Source organism: Ammodytes marinus (genome assembly GCF_949987685.1).
Source record: "Ammodytes marinus genome assembly, chromosome: 14".
Taxonomy (NCBI): Eukaryota; Metazoa; Chordata; class Actinopteri; order Uranoscopiformes; family Ammodytidae; genus Ammodytes; species Ammodytes marinus.
In genome coordinates this window covers 22,009,921-22,032,788 of record NC_137218.1, presented here as the reverse complement: position 1 = coordinate 22,032,788, position 22,868 = coordinate 22,009,921, and the positions used below count along the sequence as shown (strand labels likewise).

Here is a 22,868-nt window from a genome sequence, read left to right as displayed (position 1 = left end):
CTTCTTTTGTCCAATAGGACTGACAATGTTGACATTGATCAATGCAGTACTAGACCTACATTCTCAAGTTTGGACTTTTAGGACCACAGAGTATGCATAAAAACGTACAATGGAGGGCCATATATTAATGTGTGAATCATAATGACAGTTGACCTTTTAAACACTAAAAAATAAAGAGTAAAATAACTTTAACATTCTGGTAGGCCTACTAGATGTTGGTAGTATAATAAGGCACTAGCCCTCTCCTGGGTGTGGGCATTTCAAAGTTAAATGTATCCCTAGTGTCACAAAGGTCTTAAACACTGATAAGTGTAAATACAGTCACAGTGTGCCTGTCAGCTGGACTCTATGGCCAATACAACTTTCACCCTAGGCTGTGGATGTATTGGCATTGCCATTTGAACTGTCCAGTTATTTAATTTAACATTGTGAATTCTACGATTTATTACAGGCTTACGTATTTGAAAAAAATACGATGTACTATATACTGCAGTCGGGTTTACTCCATGGTTTACTCATACACGAACCTGATGTCTTGAGCAACGTAGCTCCGCCCACAGGGAGTTCTCACGTGACTGACCGTCGCCCAGGTTGTGTCGAAAAGCATCCTGGTGTTAGCATTTAGCTAACCACTGACAATATATAAAAGTGAGGTGTAAATAGTTTTTATGATGAGTGTATTATAAACGAGGCTCCAGTGGAGAGAAAGAAGACAAGGATCTACCTAAACTGGCCTCCTCCGACATGGCTTGATAGTTGAAACGTAGACAGGCCAGTTAACTAAACATTAGCGTTAGCTAACGTAAACTTTGACGGGCATCAACCGTAACTCGCTAGCTAGGTGCTAGTTTGCCAATGAACTACTTCCATTCCATATAGCTGGGTAATATGTATTTTTATTTGAGCAGCTTTGCTAAGTATCTGACATTGTAGGTGATAACACGCTGACTAATGAACGCGTTATTGTGATCTCGTTTCATGTCAAACTAGCGTTGACGTTATTACGAAGTAACGTATGCTAAGTCACGAATAATGACAACTGTTAAGCGGCTAATGCTAACGCTAGCGGTTTAAACTTCACTGGGTCTGTCTAACATACACACAGTTCCTCAAAATCAGTGTTGCCTATCTTTCTCGCTGTACATTTTGAAATTAATCAAACAGCGACTAGTAAACAGCTGTAATCTGAATCGCTGTCTGTCTGTGCTGTCTAATTGATTTCGACCAATCGCATGAGATAAACAATGCAAAACAACAGGATGTCAATCGCATGGGGATTAACGTCTGGGCAGCAGTATTGTTTTGAAAACACAGCTGTCCGGTCATTTCGATAATCCTTGTATTCTTCATCATGCAGATACAATAGATTTTTGTTTGTAATTGCTTAGTGTGAAGTGAAACACGTTGAAGATACTGAAGCATTTGGGTTCTCAGTTCAAGTTTAATCAGTCCGTATAGGATACAGTCTACATTTCTTTAAGTTATGCCTGGGGACACGTCTGATAGCAGCGATGACTCTGATGCAAAAACAAATGAAAAGGCCTGCACTGTCAAGCATCAGATCACCAATGGTAAGTCAACTATAGTCTTTGTAATGTACATTGCATAATGCATACCCATTGAAACACCTGGCCTGCACACCGCTATTCATTGCAACTGTTAAACATGACCACATGCAATAATGTTTGCAACCTGAGTTTGTGGTAATGCTTTAAAGGGATTGCATTATATTGCAAGGTGTTTCTTACAGTTTTTCGAGCAGAGCATGTCTGTCAACTCAATAGTGGATAGGAGACATAACTATTGATTTAGCTTGTCAGTTAATGTTGTGCTGTGTTTATTCATAGTCATACATTGGAATAACTTAGACATTGTCTATTGTTGCAATGTAATTGGTTAGTGTACACTATCTTATATACATTATAATATAACTATATGTATATAACTGACTAATATAACGTTTAGTCTAAATGTGCAATGAGAATGCACACATATTTGGATACAGTACAGCACTGCTGCCGTGTACTCCCTCAGTGAGTTGAAACTTTCAGGACAGTTGCACATGTAGCCAAGCCAACCAATCGGTGGGATCATTGCATTTTCTTTCATCAGCTGCTGTAATGGCAGAAATGTATTACTATATTCCAAAGATGAACTGAAATTCAATAAATATTTATTCAAAAATGCTTAAATAAGTGTTATTTGTAATACTTTATTATTGCAGACTTTTGTTTAGAATGCTGAAAGTAGAACACAGATCATGTGTTGGGCTAAATTACCACTCTCAATTAAAATCTGTCATATCCTAGAAATTAGACAGCTGTTTCAGAATATTTCGAAGATGTGTGTAGTGCTGAAATGTGTCCACCTGTCCTTAACAAGTGTCTGTTTTGCAGGGTGCATTAAATGGAGCAGATGTACTGTATGTTTTATTTGTGGTATCTGCTTTTCGTCACCAGCTAACCTCACAGGTCACACTGAGAAGGTCGGCATGGAGAACTTTGAGCTGCTCAAAGTCTTGGGCACTGGAGGTAAGTGTCTGACTACATTAGGCATGCAATATATGACATACAGATAGTCTTTTTCTCAAACTTTGTATCCTGAATTGGTCATTGCAAATAATCAAAACAACCTCCTTATTGTGTGACTATTCAGAAGGTACCCCAGACCATAAGCTGTTGTTGATGTCTTTGTTATTAGATCTCATGCATAGTGAATATTTTTCAGAGACCCGAAAGGCTGTTCCTATCCACAACAACAACTAATTACATTTGGTGTGCAGGAATGTTTCTCCATATGTTCCAGTTGAGTTTCATTATTTGAATATTTTGAATGAATAATGTTTTCCTTTTTTTGTCTAGCTTATGGAAAAGTATTTTTGGTCAGGAAGAACACTGGTCACGACGAGGGCCAGCTATATGCTATGAAGGTGAGCGTCTGAAATGTTGAACAAAAATGTAAAAACTTAAAATCACCGGGCTATGTTTTATATTCAAGACAGGAAACCAATAACATGTTCTATGTAATTGATCCACCGATTTTGCTTTTACATAAAATGTATTTATTATACAGCAAATGAGTAGATGTCATTCAAACTGATAGGCTACAAACTACAAAGTGAAAATGTACTGAATTTTTTAATTTTTTTTTTAAAGAAATTGAACAATTTTTGGGCAGAATTCATCTGACAGGCAGATAGAATTTGGTAGGCTACATCGTTTAGCTGTTGTATGGATTGACTTCTTCATTCCTATAAGATAATACAATATTGTAATTTGTCTGCTGCTGAAGATGAATTCTCATTCTCATTTGATTGCTACCCTAGGTGTTAAAGAAAGCAGCTATTGTTCAAAAGGCAAAGACGACTGAACACACTCGCACTGAGAGACAAGTGCTGGAGCACATCCGCCAGTCTCCCTTCCTGGTCACGCTCCACTATGCCTTCCAGACGCAGAGCAAACTACACCTCATCCTGGGTGAGTGATGAGACACACTGTATGTGATTTGTTACTGTATACATACATACTGTCTGTTTGTTGCCATTTTAAGCACAATAATCAATAATGTAGTTGTATCATTGTGTAAATACGTGAAATCGAGCTCTCTCTCTCTCTCTCTATGTGTGCGTGCGCGCGCGCGTGTGTGTGTGTGTGTGTGTGTGTGTGTGTGTGTGTGTGTGTGTGTGTGATTACAGACTATGTGAGCGGGGGTGAGATGTTTACCCATCTGTACCAGCGGGATCACTTTCCTGAGGAGGCGGTGCGGATCTATATCGGGGAAATAATCCTGGCTCTGGAGCACCTGCACAAGGTGGGTGTCGATAACTTCAAGCTACATTTATTGATTTTGCTTGGCACTAGGAGGATAAGGAACGAGAAAGTAGTTTAAATTAAAATTTTTATTTTTTTTACATACACAGCAAAATAATGTACATCTTGCGTACTGCTGTGAACGGCCAAACACAAAAAAAAATCAGATTTGAGTAGTAAATCTTAAGCACAAGGCTTGCAGCATAAACATAGCCGTACAGAGACACTGCACCAACACATCACTTTATATTTTGTTGTGGCTGACATGTTGACAAACATTGCCTAAACTACCTATGGTAATTTCCCTAGTGGTTACCTAGTAACTACTATCCTTTTTAAAGAATATGCACAATCCACATCCTTTAAAAACCACTCTTAGAATGGAAGGTAAAATGTGCACCTTTGCAAGGTTGTTTACACTCCTGGTGGATGTTCTTGTTAATTAGCAGTAGTCGGTAGCTTTCTAAGTTATGACCTTCAGCAGGGAAATGAGACCCGCGGTGCTGCATTTAAATAAATACACAGGAAAATATGTTTTTAATGGCAATAGATTCTTGCAGCTTGTAGGAAAATCACCAAGTGATCCACAATTGCCTGAAAAACAGTGTTGACTTTTATGGGTTGTTCCTTTTGATAGCATCAAATTCTCATTTTCCTGAGGTTGGTTTGCCATTAAAGATTGGGCCTCAGTGTGAGTTGCTGTCTGGGCAGTTGTTTACTTTGGCAGTTTTAGACCTTTAGGACTACTGGATGGGATTTGGAATTGCTTTGATGACGGAAGATAAGAGGTAATTGTTGTCTTCTCTGCCTGTGCAATTTGTTCCTCTGTGTGTATGCTGCATGTCATCTCCTCTCACAAAGTTCCTGCACTAACCATGCATTAACTTGTCAATTTTTACTGTGTTTTGGCGCAGCTTGGAATCGTTTACCGAGACATCAAATTGGAAAACATTCTTCTCGACAGTGAAGGCCATATAGTATTGACAGATTTCGGGCTCAGCAAAGAGTTTCTGGAAGAAGAGGTACGTAAACACAAAGCCCAAATCTAAACATAAAACGATTTCATCGTATTGTTATCAATATTATTTTGTTTGTTTAAGATTTGTTTTTGCGAGTAGTATGCTTTATCTTGCCTTTCTCCGAATTACAGAAGGAAAGGACCTACTCTTTCTGTGGCACCATTGAGTACATGGCGCCAGAAATTATCAGGGGGAAAGCCGGGCATGGCAAGGTAAATATGACTGTTAGGCAGAAGGTACTGGTGTTCAGTGTTCATATCATATTGGCATGATGTTAAAGATTTTAAGTGATAGCACATGACAACCTGTAAATTAAATGTGTATCCATATTTTACATTCAGCTGTTTTAGAATAACCACTGTGACTCAAACATTTAGCTGTACATACTTAAAGTCTAAATGCTGTCAGTCTCATGACTTTGGGTAACTGGTGTCTATTCAGGGCACGTCCAATATGGTCTATAAATAACATCTACTTTGAACACTATGTGCTGATGAATCTTTGATTAGATCAAAGATACGGTTGACATTCCCATGGAAGGCAATCAGTATCGTAACAGGTTCCACTGAATAACTACACAGTCGGCTTCTATGCTCATATTTGGTTGTGTTTCCTTTATGTGAAGGTTTTTAACCTGTCCTTTCCTTCAGTCTGTAGATTGGTGGAGCCTCGGGATCCTAATGTTTGAGCTGCTGACGGGAGCATCGCCTTTTACCCTGGAGGGAGAGAGGAACTCCCAGAGTGAGGTGTCAAAGTGAGTACCGCTGACACCAAGCCCCCCTATTCTTACGTCATAAGAATGATCTCAGCCATTGTGTTAAAGGTGGAGTCAGTGATTCTGGAGAATGCTTGTTGTCAAAATCACATGTACGCTAAAAAAAAGAACCTGGTGTTAATACACAGCCTGGGCTCTGTAATTAGGTATGTAAACAAAGAGTAGGTAAACAAAGGGGGCTCACCGTAGCTAGAAGCATGTCCGTTTATAAAATCTAGGCTGTGTATTAAAATCGTATTTTTTTCAGCACTCCGTTTAACACAAATTGTGGCATTGGCATAATTATACATGTGATTGTCCTTGACCCTGTGAACGTCTCAAATTTGCTCCAGAATTTCCTTGCAGTATCTTACCTAAATCTTAATTCTCCCCGTCTTCCATCAGACGTATTTTGCGCTGCGACCCTCCCTTCCCCTCTATGATTGGACCGGTTGCTCAGGACATGCTGAGGAAGCTGCTGGTGAAAGATCCCCACAGGAGACTGGGCTCGGGGCCGCGTGGGGCCGAAGACCTTAAAGCACACTCCTTCTTCAAGGTCCTACTTAGCTCTCTGCTGTCTGTCACTCACTCAAGATATCTCTTTTCCTCCCCCTGTCACCTCCTCTCAGTTCATCCCTAACTCCTGCCGTCTGCTCCGTGTGTCCCTCACAGGGTCTGAACTGGGCCGACCTAGCACAGAAGAAGCTGCCAAGTCCGTTCAAGCCCGAGCTGAAGAGTGAACTTGACACGGGCAACTTTGCCGAGGAGTTCACCGGCATGGATCCTGTCTACTCTCCAGCCATCACGCCCCCAAGCACCGACCGACTCTTCCAAGTTAGTCTCATCCTTGAGTATTTTTTTAAAGCTGTATATACAAAATACAATGCATATATCTGAAAATATTAGCATTCTGTCATAGTAAGTGCTAGTCTAATAAGGAATTAGATTGTTGTTTAAAGATGGAGTCAGCGATTCTGGAGAAGACTTGTTGTCAAAATCCCCTTTTGTCAAAATCAGTGAATATCTCCTCACGATTTGCTACCTGTCCATACTGTGTGTGCGCTGAAAGTAAATCTGGTTTTAATACACAGCCAAGGCTCTGTAAATGGGCATGTTGCTAGCTATAGTGGGCCCCCCCTTCGTTTACATACCCTTTGTTCACATGCCCTTTACATTCACTGATTTTGACAAAAAGTGATTGTGACAACAAGCATTCTCCAGAATGGCTGACTCCGCCTTTAAGATTTATGAATGCTTTTTCTATGAATAAACCTTGTCATACACCTAACATTACTCCTCTGTTCTTATAGGGTTACTCATTCATCGCTCCCTCCATCCTGTTCAATAAGAACGCGGTCATGGGAGACTTTGTAGAATCCCAGGTTGGTGCTGATCGACCGGGTTCGGCTTCAGTCCAACGCAGCGCAATGTTAAAGGTACAGACCCTGAACCAGTGGAACTTGGCTCATGAGGCCTTTTTTTTTTTGGTAAAGTTTCAAAGTGATCTGAGCATTGTTGGCGGTTCTTTCCCTAATTGGCAGAGAGGCAGTTTTGCAGAGCCAGCCTGTCTTGATTGGAAGCCCTTCTGTAATCTAGACAGATGCAAAGTGGCATCTGAAAAAGGCTCAGCTGTGTTTGTTAATTAGGACTGACAGGAAGGACGAGAGGAAGAGGAACTAGTTCATTCAGCTCAGTTATTAACCAAAGTTGGCTTGCCTGATTTTGCCTGATATATCGCCATTTTCACCTAGTGCTTTAATTGTATTGAATGTATATCACAGTTTGTTATACAGAAGGAAAGGCGACATTATGAGAACAATGATAGATGATAAAGAATAGATTTTGATTTGCTGACCAGTTTAGTGTTCATCCAAGCGTTAATGCAAGTTATATCCCTATATAAATCCAAGCGTGTTCCTGTAAAGCAAACCCGTCTCGGGCACATAAATATTGACTTTATAATTTGTATCACACATTAGTCAATCCAAAACAAAGTCACAACGGCTTTCAACACGGATGGAGGCCACGTACATAAACCAAACTAAGTACATCTCACTTAAGAACCCATTGTGACTCATACACTATCCTATTCTTTTGCTTAGGAATCCCAGTTTTTTCAACACTACGAGCTGTGTCTCCAGGGGCCGCCCCTGGGTGAGGGGAGTTTCTCCGTGTGCAGGAAATGCATACACAAGCAGAGTGACCACGAGTACGCAGTCAAGATCATCAGCCTCAGGTGAGTGGAGAGATGTGATGATGCTGCACCGTGTCAGTAGTACTAGCTCTGTGTTTGTCTGCCTCATTCTGCATCACAGTATCGCTGTCCTGTCTGACGGTGTAAGTCACAGAATGTCCCTTTTTGACGTGGAATGGCTCTTTTGTGTTAAGAATGGAGGCGTACACCAAGAGGGAGATTGCTGCTTTGAAGCAATGTGAGGCTCACCCAAACATCGTCAAGCTGCATGAAGTCTTTACTGACCAGGTACAGTGGAGGAACTTTACACACACATTAACACAACAAATAGTAGTTACCGTAAAATCCGAAGTATAAGACGCACCGCTTTGTATATAAGACGCCTGAGTCTCTGTCACATCACACAAAATTGGTCCTTAGCCCACTCCTCAAAATACCGAGCTTGCATATGTGAGTGGGCTGGCTTGACTGCAGTCATGTGCGCAGGCCTGTGAATGCCTACGCAAAACAATACACAAACGTATTGCATTATAACAAGCTTATCAAAATAGTCCTTCAACACTAACCTGACAATAATAACAGAAATATACATACGGTTAGGTTAAACTGTTTGGCACATCATTCTGCAACAAGTTAAAGTCCTAACTAAAGATCATGAATTCAAGCTGGACAAATGGAGAGTTTCAAGTACAGTGATTTATTTTTCAATCGTTAATAATCAAAGGTCAATAGATGAAATATCGGTCCGTGTGACATTGGACAGTGAGTGGTTGTAACCTTGTTAGAAAGTCCATCAAATGAATGGATCTGTTCACTCTTTGCACCGCTACCGATGTGAGTGTGTGTCCCTCTGATGTGTTTGCACCGCCACAGCAGGTTTCTCTCACAGCTTAAACGCCTAAAGTAATAGGCATATTTCCGGCCTGTAAATGTCAGCGTCTTCCTCTTTGACGTGCTAGCTGCTGCGCTGTGTGACTGTGTCCGTTCTGGCCGATGCACGCTTTTTTTTCAGCACGTCGTGACTGTTATTGCTACAATTAGATTACAGACACAATCCCAAAGAGCCAATAAAAGTAACGTAGTAACGAGTTATTTTATTTTGAGATAACAGTAATATTATATTTTATATATTATACTGAAATTCTGGTAGTAATTAGTTACACTGCTCGTTACTGGAAAAAATTATATTATTACTGGTAATGTGTTACTGCCCAACACCGTCCGTAACAAAGCCTCAGCTCAATCATAGTGCCATCATTGGTTAAAATACTGTAACACAATAAAATACCTCTGCATTTTATAATGGGATATTGGTTGCACCGGTTTATAGGACGCAACTCACTTTATAGGTATTAAAAGTGCATCTTATACACCGGATTTTTTTTTGTTGGTATACTTTATGTACTTTCAACGCTGTAAATCTTGTAAGGCTTGATATAAAGCAATGTGCAACAACGCATCCATTGCATGAACGTTTTTCTTTGCACCCCTCTCTCTCTGTCAGTACCACACATACTTAGTGATGGAGCTTCTGCAAGGCGGGGAGCTGCTGGAGAGGATCAGGAGGAAGAAGCTGTTTGGAGAGGCTGAGGCCAGTCAGCTGTTAAGGAGCCTGGTGTCAGCTGTCACCTTCATGCACGAGGCTGGAGTGGTGCACAGAGACCTCAAACCAGAGGTGAGACATTAGTCTGGCCACGCTAAGTGATGACTCAACGCTAATGACACAATAGCAACGAGAACTGTTTTCACACATGTGTATTCATCCATTCATTTCTTCTTTATTTCGGAAACAAATAGTAAAAAAAAAAAAAAAAGCAAGCGTGACACAGCATACAAAAACTAAAAAATAATATGTATAAAGTGTCAAACAATATTTATAAATGTATTTATGATTTTGTTTACAAGATCAACATCAGTCCAACGTGATTACAACCATAATTCTGCTGAATTCTATCAAATTGGAATCAAAAACCCATTTCAGTAATTACATTTTTCCAGACAAGTCAGAAGCTTTGAGTTAGATGCTGCCATGTTGTGTGGAATTATTGGCCCGAGTGTTATGTGCTGAGAAAGAGAATTAGTTGGAAGGACAACAGTGCTGGAGTTTTAATTTTCTCTGTATTTTTTCCACCGTGAGCCACCCTGAGGATGTCTAGGACAAACTGTCTGAATGCAGAGTTCTAGCCGACCTGTTTGATGTGCTGGGCTGTTGGTGTGTTTATTTTGCAGTGTCATTTGCACATGATTTAATGGCGGTAAACACGGTGGACAACAGCACAGCACTTTCCAAAGTGGAACGCAGCAGATTTATCACACGTATCCCCCGACGGCTGTGGGATTTAATTAACGGAAAGGGAAAGGCTTTCATGTAGTATAAAGCAGCTGTGAGTGACACACAGCGGTAAGAATCGCCCATTAACTGTTAGTGTTTCACTGAGGCGTGAGTCGTAATCACATAAAACTTTTATTTTTGATGCCAATCTAAATGCGTTTACGGGTTGGAGAGTGTTTCGATTTGATGAAACTGTTTATCTACTTTAATCCACAATTTCTGCTCATTTTGGATGTTGAATTTGCACTTGTTGTTGACAGATCACCAAATGAAGAGTCATGGTCAGCTGAGTGATGTGGAAAATAGCTCTCGTCCGCCAGCATCTAATCTAATTTCCACCAAAATATCAACTCATTTTTCCGCCCGCCTACTGTGAATGAATCTCCCATCTGTTCGCCCTCTACTCCAACCTTTCCATCACATGTGCTGGTGAAATGGAACCTTGAGTGTAATTAGTAAAGCAAAACAAAGAAGGATTCTGAATGGATTTTGATGTTCTTCTGCCCCACAGAACGTGCTGTTTGCAGATGAGGGGGAGGACTCGGTGCTGAAGGTGATAGATTTTGGATTTGCCCGGCTGTGCCCTGCAGGCAGCGCCCCCCTGCAAACCCCGTGCTACACGCTGCAGTACGCCGCACCTGAACTCTTTGAGAGCGCCGGATACGACAAAGCCTGTGACCTCTGGAGTCTCGGGGTCATCCTGGTAATTTCACATGATACCTTTGATTCTGCTCATCAGTAAGGGCTAACTCGAGTGCTAATGACTGTGTGTGTGTCTTTGTGTGTGTGTGTGTGTGTGTTCATGTTCATCAGTACACCATGCTGTCAGGCCAGGTGCCATTTCTGAGTGAGCAGCGTGGGGTGACCTCAGCATATGCCTCAGACATCATGCAAAAGATAAAGGAGGGCGATTTCTCATTGGAGGGGGAGGCCTGGAAGGGCGTATCGGACGATGCCAAAGAGCTTGTTAAAGGTGTGTGATGTACAAGGTTTTAGACACTTTTTCCCTTTGCTTAAGTTAAAGGTCCTCTGTTATTCAAAATGCACTTGTTCAGGTATTTTCAACATTAATATGGGTCCCCTGTGTGTGACTAGACTCATTAAGTGTGAGGAAAAAAAAACCCTCTCTTTTTTCTCTACCTCTACCTTTCTGAAAACATGTGTTCAAACCCCTAGTCAGATTTCTCTCTCCTTATTATGTCATAAGGGGAGAAGCCATGCCCTATCATTACAGAACTAACTTAGCATTACCTCCACCTGTGATAAGCACATACCCAGAGACCCCTATATCTAACTGGCAGTTCAATTCAGGGCCAATAAGAGCAGACTGGGCTTTTCTGAAAATGAACATAATATGGGACTTAGGATAACAGGATTGTGTTACATAACATTAACAGGATTGTGTTACATAACATTAACAGGATTGTGTTACATAACATTAGTATGTGATGGCAGATGGTTAAGGGAAGTCCCACTGATTTAAAGACATAGGCAGACAGAGAAATGTTTTTTCCACCCCCCCCTCTCTTTGCTCTTTAGCTTGTTTTGTTTTTTGTTTTACCCCTGTCCTCTGTGATTCCAGGCCTGTTGACAGTGGATCCAGAGACGCGTCTCAAACTGTCTGATCTGAAGGAGAACAGCTGGCTGCAGGGCGGAGCGTCCATGTCCACCACTCCTTTGTGCACTCCAGACGTGCTGGAGTCTAGTGGGCCTACAGTCCGCACCTACGTCAATGCTACCTACAAGGTAACAGTACTGTGTACCAGGTTTCACTTAAGCTAATGAAATGCATTCACATACTGAGTTTTATCTTACTTTTCTCACTTTGCCTTTTGACCAGGCTTTCAACCGCGGTAAGAGAGAGGGCTTCTTTCTGAAAAGTGTTGACAACGCGCCGTTGGCAAAACGACGGAAGCTGAAGATGACAAGCACAGGTGTAGAGACCCGCTGGAGTTCTTCCTCTTCCTCTTCCTCTTCTTCCACGTCCTCTGCTACGGCCTCTGCTAAAGCAGCTAAAGCAGCTAAAGCAGAGCCAAAGCAAACTGTCCCCCCAAAGAAGAGCTAGCCAGACGACAGGGCAGAGAACAGAAGGAAAGTGAAGTGGTAGGTGCTGATACTGGCAACACGATGTCTTCAGTGGTGAAAAGGCATCACCCAGTTGCAAAAGACCATACCCACAAGCCAAAAGACTGGTTTAGGGTTAGTGTTAAGTTTTCAATACAACATTGAATTCCACTCGTAAAACAGCAAAAGCAACTTCATTCATCATGGCGTATTATTCCCCAAGGCAAATATGCATTTTCCTTTATTGGAGGTTAGGGAAGAGGGTGGAGGTGTAGCTTGGCATCTCTAAGATGTCCAGAATTCTGTGGCCTTGAGACAAATTAATACTTATTCAGTATTCACTCGCCATAATACGGTGATATCTCAGACTAAAAGTTAAAAAAATTAGACATTTACCTATTTTCACTGTGGGTAAGAAACAGTGCCTGGCTATAAAGGGATAAAGGGAAACAGGAGCCATACACGAGCACAAGCCATATATACAGCAGAGCAGTGAATTAACCAATTGCGCTGTTTAGAATACACACAAATGTGCACATAGCAGATGAATAGTCCTTCCAGGAATTAGCAGGCTTACCCCTATGATCTTTAACTTTATGTGTAATGATTGGCAAATGAAACGGTGAAAGTCGGGCCAAAAGCGCACTGCCATATGTTGGCACTCTGCTTTGTAAAGATTATTATTATTATTATTTTATCGTATTTTTTGCTTCTCTCATTTGTTAAGGTTGAACAAGAATCGAGCTGTTTGCACTATTGATCAAATGGTAAAAAGAAGCGTAAATAGCGGGAAGGACTGAGGGCAGAGGGAAATGCATGTGATGTATAACCTTGGATATTGCAGAAGATGTATATAACGCTGTTGATGAAATCTTCTCTATTGGGTTACAGTTTAAACAGTGTCAGGCCTTATATTATTAGGGCACTGACTTTGCAGAGCATTTAGCACCTCCAATACACTACCAAATCTACAGATCCCATTGGATATAATGGGAGGCGCAAGTGTTGATCAATGGTTTTCGATGAAAGATTTTAACAAAGAAGAGTTTGACTTGAAGTGGTCTCAGTACTAACCGAGTGTCCAACAGTAGCACCATAACAAACAGATGAAGTCACAGAAACAGAAGTCATGAAATAGAGTGATCATTTTCTTGTCATACTTGCTGTAAATTGCTTGCGTTACTGTGCCGGTCTGAAATTCTCTAGCATGCTGATATGTTGTGATTCATGAAATGCAAGTACTTTTTCTATATATTCTTTATCTCGGGCTCGCTAAGGAAATGTCACCCACAATGTTTTTATGCTGCCAAGTGCGGCTCGAGTGTTCGCACGCAGATTGCAGCAAAATCCATTTTGGTGATTTTTTTTTTGCGTGCGAATGGCCTCGGGTCTTGTAATCTTTAAAGGGTGTTACAGTTTTTCTGTTGCCCTGTCAGACCAGCGCCATACGCGGCTTACACAAATACAATCTAATTTGATACAGAGTCATTTTGTTGCCCCTCACTGACGCTCAGCTTGTTGTCGCCTGGGCTGGAAGGTTCAAATATGTCTTTTTTTTACAGATGTGGTTTTGAAACATTGTATGGCTTTGAAATTCAAATGATGTTACAGAATAAGACACTTAATAATGATTTTACTGTGGTCCTTGTGACATCTGGTGTGTGTGTACAGTATATATACTCATCCCTGATTGAAAGCAAAAAAAACAAAACAGAAACATAATGGTTTAAAATTTGCCAACTGTTTAAATGGTATATAAGTCTGTTGTAATCATGTTTTATTGGACTTTTTTCTTTTTAACATGTTGCACAGTCAGTTGATCAATTAAACACATTTCAGCTTTAAAGGTGCTTTCACTGATATTTATTACATGTTATTGATTTGAATGCAGTGGTAATGGGATTGATGATTATATTGGCTCTTGTTGTGTACCAGCTGTGTGTGTGTGTGTGTGGGAGGGTGGGGGGAGGGGGCAAAGAGGGGGGGCTGTGTGAGAGAACATGAGTGGTGCTGGGAGGTTGGTTGTATTGATATTTCTGTACCAGATGAAGCATTATTGCAAGTAACTGTATTTCTTGTAATCTTTTGCCGCCTTTGTCATTTGAAAGGTAACTGGTTGTTTTTGTTTGATTTTTTTTATATACTTAAACTGTGCTTTTATTGGTGTTGATATTATTTTGTTGTAGTAAATGATCTTTTTTCTTTTCCCTTTTTCTTTTTTTGAACATTACCATTTTACTGAGATGCACTGTCACTGATGTCGTAACTGGGAATTTATCTTTTCGCCAAGATTTTTTTGGGTCGGTGCGAAATAAACATTACTTTTAAATAGACAAGCGTGTGTTTGGTCTTTTTGTGTGTTGTTATTGGGATCTGAGTGCTCATTGCTTTGAGCATTGTCAGCACCTATTCTTAGAGACATTATTCTTAGATCTATTTATACTGACAATGAGACTTTGCTTATGTGTTACTAAAAAAAAGTACAATACATTTTACAGGAAGTTTAATCACTTTTTGAATTGAACGTATTCCACAAATGAACCAAATTTGGTACATGGAAAAATACTTTTAAAGAAATCATTCACAAAAGTCTGGTTTTTGATATCTAGCTGTATTGTACTGGGGTGCTTTATATCCTTCACTCGCTGATTACTTAAGCTGCTAGAGCTAGACAATGCTGCTGTGCTCAGTTCCGAATATCCTGTTATAAAATAACTCATGCAGTGCCTATTTAAAACTGGTGAGCAGGTGGCAGACGCAGCACTGAGGATGACAGGCTTCCACTGTTCCTACTACTGTTGAGCTTTATTCTTTACTTATATCTGTTCTTCAACTTGATCTTGATGTCATTGAAATACCTCAGCCTCTGTTGAAAGCTTTCAAATGTATTTATTTTGTAGTCACAGCGTGTTATACAGTAGGAGACAGGAACAGGAGCATAAGCTGACTGATCTCAACCCTCTTTCAGCACTGCGTAATAGTTTAGTTTAAGTGAAACAATTCCTCTGTGCGGCTCTTCCTACACAGCTTGCAGTACTGCTGAGCCGCTGAACAGTGGGGGATGACTGCATTAATGGGCCTTGTGGCTGTCATATTCAGCAGTGTTCTGCTTATTTACTGTTGTGGTTTTTCCCCACTGTAAATGGTGTATAACTGAAGAGAGATTTTCCTGCTGTCCTCGCATAATTAGGTTCCAATGTGTTCTATTTATATTTCTGAACAAGGCCAGAATGACCCTTCAATTCAGGGTTTTAGCTTGTTGTTATGCCTCTGCATGAGCGATAACAGAAAGCCACAAGCATAAGGTTGTACGGTTGTTCGTTCGTCGGTACGTCTGTCTGTTTGTCTGGGCCATTTTTAGCACAATAATTCATGAACAATTTGAGGGATTTACTTCATACATTGCACCAATGTCCACTCGAACTCAAGAATGAACTGATTAGTTTACCGATACGAACACAACAGTACCAAGGTGACACAGACTTATAACAGTAAACATGAGGTTTAAAAATGGATGTGAAATGATTATAAGAACACAAAGGCGTCAGAAATTAGACCAAATGGCTCGCAGGGGTCTACAATACAGTATCTCATTGTGGTGTGTAATGAGTTTCTTGTACCATAAGGGGGCTGCTGTGTGCTGTCCTGCACCCTTCTTTTTTTCAAAACAGGTGTTTCCTCTCTCATTGTGTCACCTCAGTGTTTTTGTGTCTAAGTATGTCACTGCTCAGTAAAAAGAAAGGTACTATTAAAATGCCCAATATCGAATTACTTCTATTGCTCATATACAGACGACAAACCAACAGAAATTAGAGCCAGAACTCAAATCAAATTCAAATTCAAATTCAAAGAACTTTATTTTTTTTAAGAACTGCTTTTCTACTGGAGAGTATACGCCATTCTCCTAAAGATACTCCCTCATTTAATGTTTTGACGATGGTGGTGGAGAATGCTATCGAACACATCGGTCCAAAATCTCACATAGGTGGTTCAGATCTGGATACTGTGAAGGCCATAGCGAAATGCCCCATCCCCCCACACACTAACGCCTGAGCCGTTCATTTGCATTTCTGGAATTTCGAGAACATTGTTAAGGATGACTTCATATCACTTTTCTCCACATCTCAGTGCCTTTGGGATTTTTGCATTACTGTAACTCTCAAATGTGCATTCATCTTTGTAAACGAGAGGTTTATGCACTGCAACCCTCTCTCAAAGTTACTTAAATCCTCTCCTCTTGCCATCTTGATACAATTTCAGAATCAACTGGGCCTGCTCTGCATTTTGATACACACCGCAAACCATTACTGGATGTTAATTTGCCTAACTGTGCTGCGTTTCACTACTCAATTACTCTGGTTTTTACTTTCATTTGTCACCTGCCTGTACGTGATGTGATGCATGAGGGTCGGCGGCACTAGATTTTAGATGGATATATTACGTGCCTCATTTCCCTATTAGACCTGTATGAGAATGTGAGAGATCGCTCTGGACAAGACAAGCAATTAACAGCAGAGGACTGGCGGAGCGGGGCACAGCTGACACAGGGGCAGGACAGGAGAGGACACCCTAATGATCCAAGGCCTTCATTGCTACAGGACAAGACACTAAATCAGCACCAAGCCAGGAGCCTGTAAAAGACCAGTAAAGAGATTGTGTGGCCCTTAAGGGAAAGCAGTGGACCAAGAAACTGCTGAGCTGAGAGACGCTGCTCTGCTGACTTTGTGTTTGGGTGTAGTTCTTTTGTCTTGTTAAAATCCAATTCTTAAATGGAGGAGGGACGACTTTTGAAATAGTAATTGAAAAAACAAATAACATTCTGATGTAGAGACCACAACGTATTTGTGAACACGGAGATATGAGAAGGCCGAAGTAAATGTGTTTTTGGGTGAGCTCAATGGTGCAATGAATGCTTTGAGGGATTTTTCTTCCAATTCAAGGGTGAACTGAATAGAATTTGGATGTCAGGTTACTGCGGCTTACATATTGTGAGTTCACAGTGACCTTGTACCATATTATAGCTTCTTAGGAGCTTTACATTCATCAAAGCATACCCTACCACTACTGTACTTTCACTGTTTGTCAATTGAATGCCTCACAGAGTATTCAGTAAAACATAAACCCACTTCTAACTACCCCCTGGTGCATATCATTTAGATGCATAGAGTGCCGCAAGACATTTTCTTTCATTAAAGTAGCAGCATAGACTGTATATAAGTCTCGGGGCATTATTCACCCTACTCTGCATCTGATTGGCTATAACTAATGTATGCATGTCACTATTTATAAAACAAGTATTCTGAGCATTACTAGATTTTTGGGGGCATAATTTAAGAGTATACCCATATCTCCGGATACCACTACACCACTGCAAATTGTTGTTGTGACATTTCAATCAAAAGCAGAAATGTCAGGGGATCACCAACATCACTAAAGTTTATCTTCTGGGCACTGATCCATTGAACAGCTGTTGAGATATTTCAGTCTGGGCCAAAGAGACTGACATTGCCACAGAGACACAAAAGGTGCTCCTTTATTTGGTGGTGATGATGCATGTGATAACACAAAAGCAAGGAGAAACCAATAAAGTGATTGGCATGCTTCGCAGCCTGCTCATTGATTGTTGGCAGCAGATAATTCCCTCCTGAGCCTCTGGGCTAATCAAAGTCTTCGCTTCACATATTCCACCGACTGTGTGCTGCAGCAAAGGCCGCTGTTTATGGGCACCGCATCGCTTATAAACAGCTGCACTCTCTGAAGGGCGAGACGTTTCTCTCTGCAGGAAGCCGCAAATGTTTACTCAAAAAAATCCCACTTTCACACAGAACTAGTGAAAGCCAACAAACCATCGGGGGGTCAAAAACAACTCTTTTGGCAAGACAAACTGCAACTATAATCAGATTTAGAAAGGAATTAAAAGTTAATTAGGGCCTGGAATCAAAAAAGTAACCCTAAGCGTAGTAACAGTTCAGCAGACACCTTTAAAAGTGCCATAAAAAAGCTGTTAGCTTTCCAGTAACCATTTGCAGTGTACTAAAATATTAAAGTCCTTCACGCTGGGATCAAGTTACAATTGGGGACAACAGTGATGAGAAACATTTCCTGCTGGAGGGGCACCTTGCAGCTTTAATGAAGCAATGAAATGTAATGCGTAGAGAATATAGGGGAGTAGATTCTCTTCTCCGGTGTAAGCCTTATGTCAATAACTGTACACTAAGCATTTTAACTGATGAGCATGCCTAATGAAATTCTTAACAGACAATTACATTTTGTGATTTGCGATAGTATATGTATATTGAACAAAAGCGTTTTTCCAAGCATCAAGCACCTACAATGCCCCATCAGTCCACTGATAAGTTTCATGAACTCTGACGCTGTCCATGGTCCTGAGCGCTGCACCATAAATTCCACCACACCACCACCGGGGGTCAGTAGGGGGCTTGGCACTGACAGCAACGGTGAGCAATGGAGAAGGCATGGATAACATGAATATAATGTGTCGTTGAGTCATTAATCAAATCAATCCCCGCACGGATGATTTGCACAGAATAATTGTAATATATTGAGCATGACAAAGATGGATCTGGATGGAGCACTCGCTCAAATTCATCAATTACAGCCCGCACGCATTGGAAGGGACCCAAAAAAACTCAATGGTGCACCTCCTCCGGTGTGCAGGGTACACATGCACAAGGGGGAAGCGTTTTTTCAAGCGGTACCATCATTCTGTTGGAATCCATACACATATGGCCTTATATTTCTCCATTAAACAGTTTAATAGTAACACTATGTACAAGTATCCGGGCTCCATGGGGAAGCAAGCGGCACCATAACGCTATATTGACTTGTGCCATATATTGGAAACTATTAGTATTAGACTGAAAATAATAATCGATTAGAATATATAAAGTATATGTGAGAGCTAAATTGGAAGACATATTTATTTATTTTTACAAATGAAGGTCAGTTTACTCATAATTGGGAGTAATACTCAACCTGTTTATTTATTTTATTAATATGCCTGTGCATAAGGATCTAGAAAATATCCCAGATGATGTCACAGTGATGTCATCAGGGTTATTTGAGGTTGGGCTTGAGCCTTTTCAACATTTGACAGAAAACCTTAGCAAGAAATTGAGGACTTTGAGTTTGTGCATTTAACAGGCAGGGAGAGCCTGAGGCAAGATACTATTGAGTTGCTTAATGGGAATTGTAGGAACCATCCCTTTGAAGCTTGACCTATACTAGTGACTAGACGCCAGGATTTCACAGTCCCTTCTGCCCCAATTTTAAATATTTTGGTTTCACTCTTTCTTGCGGAAGTCCCCAAACAACTTGATGGATGTTTATATATTATTATAGCCATTGATACTTTTATTGATACAATGTACAGTGTGAGCCTGTTTCCCAAAATCACCAGGCCCGAGAGATAGGAATCACCTCCTATTCTGCCACCCTAATTGACAACATTTTCACAAATGACATTGAAAACAAATCAGAGAGTGGTTTATTAATCAAGGACATCACTGACCACCTACCAGTTTGTGTGGTGTACAATGGTAATTATAAGATAACCAGAACAGATAGGCCAAAACAGTACAAACGCACAAGGACAGAGGAATCCATCAAATTGTTAAATAACGACTTGGGGGAGCTGCAATGGGAGGTGGTCTATGAAAAGGGTGATTCAAACAGTGCTTACGACACATTCATGAGCATTGTTAAGACATTGTATGATAAAAATTGTCCTGTAAAGGAGTGGAATTGCAAAAAGAATTACACCAGTTGTCCCTGGATCACAAAGGGATTACAAAATGCCTGCAAAAAGAAAAACCCATTCTATAGAGAATTTATAAGATTGAAAACTGTAGAAGCAGAAAACAAATATAAAAAATATAAAAATAAGCTAACGCATATTATAAGGGCAAATAAAAAAAGAGTATTATAAAAAAATTCTGGAGGATAATAAAAACAATATCAAAGGAATATGGAATCTTTTAAACAGTATTATAAGAAAGAACTCTGCTTCTGACAATTATCCGCAATACTTTATTGATAAGGACAAAGTGAACTATAACATGGAAGAAGTAGCTAACAGTTTTAATAAATTCTTTGTCAATGTTGGGCCAGATTTGGCAGAAAACATTCCGGATCCAGGGACAACTGGTGAAAAGATGGAGAAACTGGTAGATAGAAATCCCAGTTCTATGTTATTGAAGGCAGTATACGATGCTGAAAGACATAGATATGGCTCTAGTAAAAGTGATAATACCGGCAATTGTAAAACCGCTGACTCATATATTCAATTTATCATTTCAAACCGGGACATTTCTGGATGGAATGAAGACTGCTAAGGTTATACCATTATACAAAGCTGGGAGCAAACACAACTTCACAAATTACAGACCTGTCTCTTTACTTCCGCAATTCTCCAAGATTCTAGAAAAACTCTTCAACTCCAGGTAAGATGCTTTTTTAGAAAACTTTGGACAATACTCATTCATTATTTCTACAGTCAAAAATAATGAAATTCACTGACAAGTTTCAAACTGCTCAGGTAATGTACAAAGCAAAAAACAACAAACTCCCAAATAATATTCAAAAATGATTTAATGAAAGACAGCTTAGTTTGAGGGGGAAACTACATTTTGACAGGTTCAGCATTCGGGCAACCAGGAAAGGCTTCTGCATTTCAATTTGTAGGGTGAAGCTGTGGAACAGTTTGAATATGGAGATCAAGCAATGTCCAAGCATGAAACAGTTTAAAAGAAGATACAAAGAGATGGTTTTCCAGAGTTACAGTAATGAAGGAGGGCTTTGACGTCTCATTACTTGTTAACATGACTAGTTAACGGTGTGATCAGCAGTAAGCTAATTGGTCTTAAGGGTGGTGTCGCGTGCTGTGGTGCCTCGGCCTTCTGCGATGGCTGACTCCACAGTTGCTGTGGTGCTGGCAGTCGGAGTGGCTGACATTTTCAGTGTCAGTGAGTAGGAAACATGGGTATGTGTAGGATTATGTATAAGTGTATGGGTATACAGGAAATGTATTGGTACGTTTGTGTGCATCTATGTGTACTGGTTTGGTGTACAGATATGCAAGTGTTTGTTTGTACGCTTGTGTGTATCTATGTCTATCGGTATGGTGTACAGATATGCAAGTGTTGATACATAGAATTGATATCATGAACATGAGAAATGAGTCTGAAGGAAACATGTAGTTTTGAGTTTGAGTTTTGATTTTGATTTCTGACCTGTTAATATTGTTTAAAGAAGTGGGGTGGGATTGAACAAGTTTTTACTTCTTCCCACCCCTTTTCAAATATGTTGTGGCATTTTTATAGAGTGCTTGGCGGCCTTATCAGTGCAGGAGTCACTAGGGCTGACTCCTGTTGATGCATTTTTATTATTGTATTGTTGTTGCATATTTGAAATAAATCATTCATTCATTCATTCATTCATTCATATCACTGGAATACACATTCAGCAACAAAGTGTTTGCCCTGCTTGAGCATTTTCAATGTCTTACTTAAAGGTACAGTGTGCAAATGTATTGACTTGATCAGAACAGATTTGATAGAAATAACATGTTAGATTCATAAGAATGTTTTAATTAGTGTATATTCGTTTGAAAATAAAAGTTGTTGTGTCTATTATTACCTTAGAATGAGCCTGTTGTATCTACATAGGAGCGGGGCAAGAAGAGGTACCATAGAATAAATAACTACATATTCTCCTCATCACTTGATATCGTGGGAAGACTTGAGGCAGTGGTAGATGATGCCACCTTTAGTAACTAGCTTGTTGTCCATGAATGCCACTGTAGCTTCTGAATTTATTCCAAAGGGAGGGGTTACCTTACCAGCAATCTGGAATCTCACCACTTGATGCCACTAAATATTTCGATATTACACATTGTGCCTTTAAGAATGGTAAATGAATACCTGAACTAGAAAGCAAGGAGGGACACTAAAGGTGTCACAATACAAGCGTTGTGTACTTTGAAATTTGGTCTTCAAAATGCCAGGGACTCAGGAGTGGAACTTTTCAGCAATTTTGTTCGAGTTTGTCGTGGTGTTGAAGAGGTTTCATAAACCCAAGGGCCAACATGTTTCCACTGCTCACTGCTTAATTTAATTGAAGTAAGAAATGAATAAATAATCAGTAGGCAGTGATAGTTTGTAGATTAACGGAGGTGTGTTACTTAATATGTTTTCAGCAAATGAGTAAAAATCTGTGGAAGCATTAGCATGAGTATACGCTTCAGGCAACTGAGGCAACATGATTATCTGAGTGCATCATTGGCCAACAACCTTGCTTTGGAGAACAAGTGGGAATAATCCTTTGTCTTGTATGTCGACTTCCTTCCCCTTGCCTTTCTCCTCGTCTGACTCAGTGGCATTTACAGAAGCAACTGCAGTAGCAAACATCTCTGAATAGATCTAATACAACCGTCTGGTGTGGTGCGCACAGAGCTGCTTTCACATTATCATGCAGGTCGACCTAAAAAATACCTGAAAGATAAAGACACATATTTTACCAGCAGCATTCATTCTTTGCTTAATTGATTGGAGGGAGAAAGCAATGGAGCTGACAATATTTCTGATTTTTAAGAGATGAAAAGAGAGTGAACTTGAGGTGCCATCTTAATGTGTTGACGCGACACGATTCATCTCACGAGTGCACGAGGTAGAAAGGT

General features: G+C 40.3%; 1 protein-coding gene across 1 annotated transcript; it reads left to right on the top strand.

Annotated features, from left to right (window-relative positions):
- Positions 1 to 583: 583 nt before the first annotated feature.
- rps6ka4 (ribosomal protein S6 kinase, polypeptide 4) lies at positions 584 to 14,112 on the top strand. The gene is made up of 18 exons (XM_080041372.1): positions 584 to 1,571; positions 2,460 to 2,531; positions 2,862 to 2,929; positions 3,326 to 3,476; positions 3,695 to 3,810; positions 4,724 to 4,831; positions 4,960 to 5,040; positions 5,479 to 5,582; positions 5,988 to 6,138; positions 6,255 to 6,416; positions 6,893 to 7,018; positions 7,685 to 7,818; positions 7,971 to 8,064; positions 9,281 to 9,451; positions 10,620 to 10,811; positions 10,922 to 11,081; positions 11,691 to 11,854; positions 11,949 to 14,112. The coding sequence occupies exons 1-18, from the start codon at positions 1,484 to 1,486 to the stop codon at positions 12,171 to 12,173; spliced, it is 2,367 nt and encodes a 788-aa protein (XP_079897498.1). The 5' UTR covers positions 584 to 1,483; the 3' UTR covers positions 12,174 to 14,112.
- The last annotated feature ends 8,756 nt before the right edge of the window (positions 14,113 to 22,868 follow it).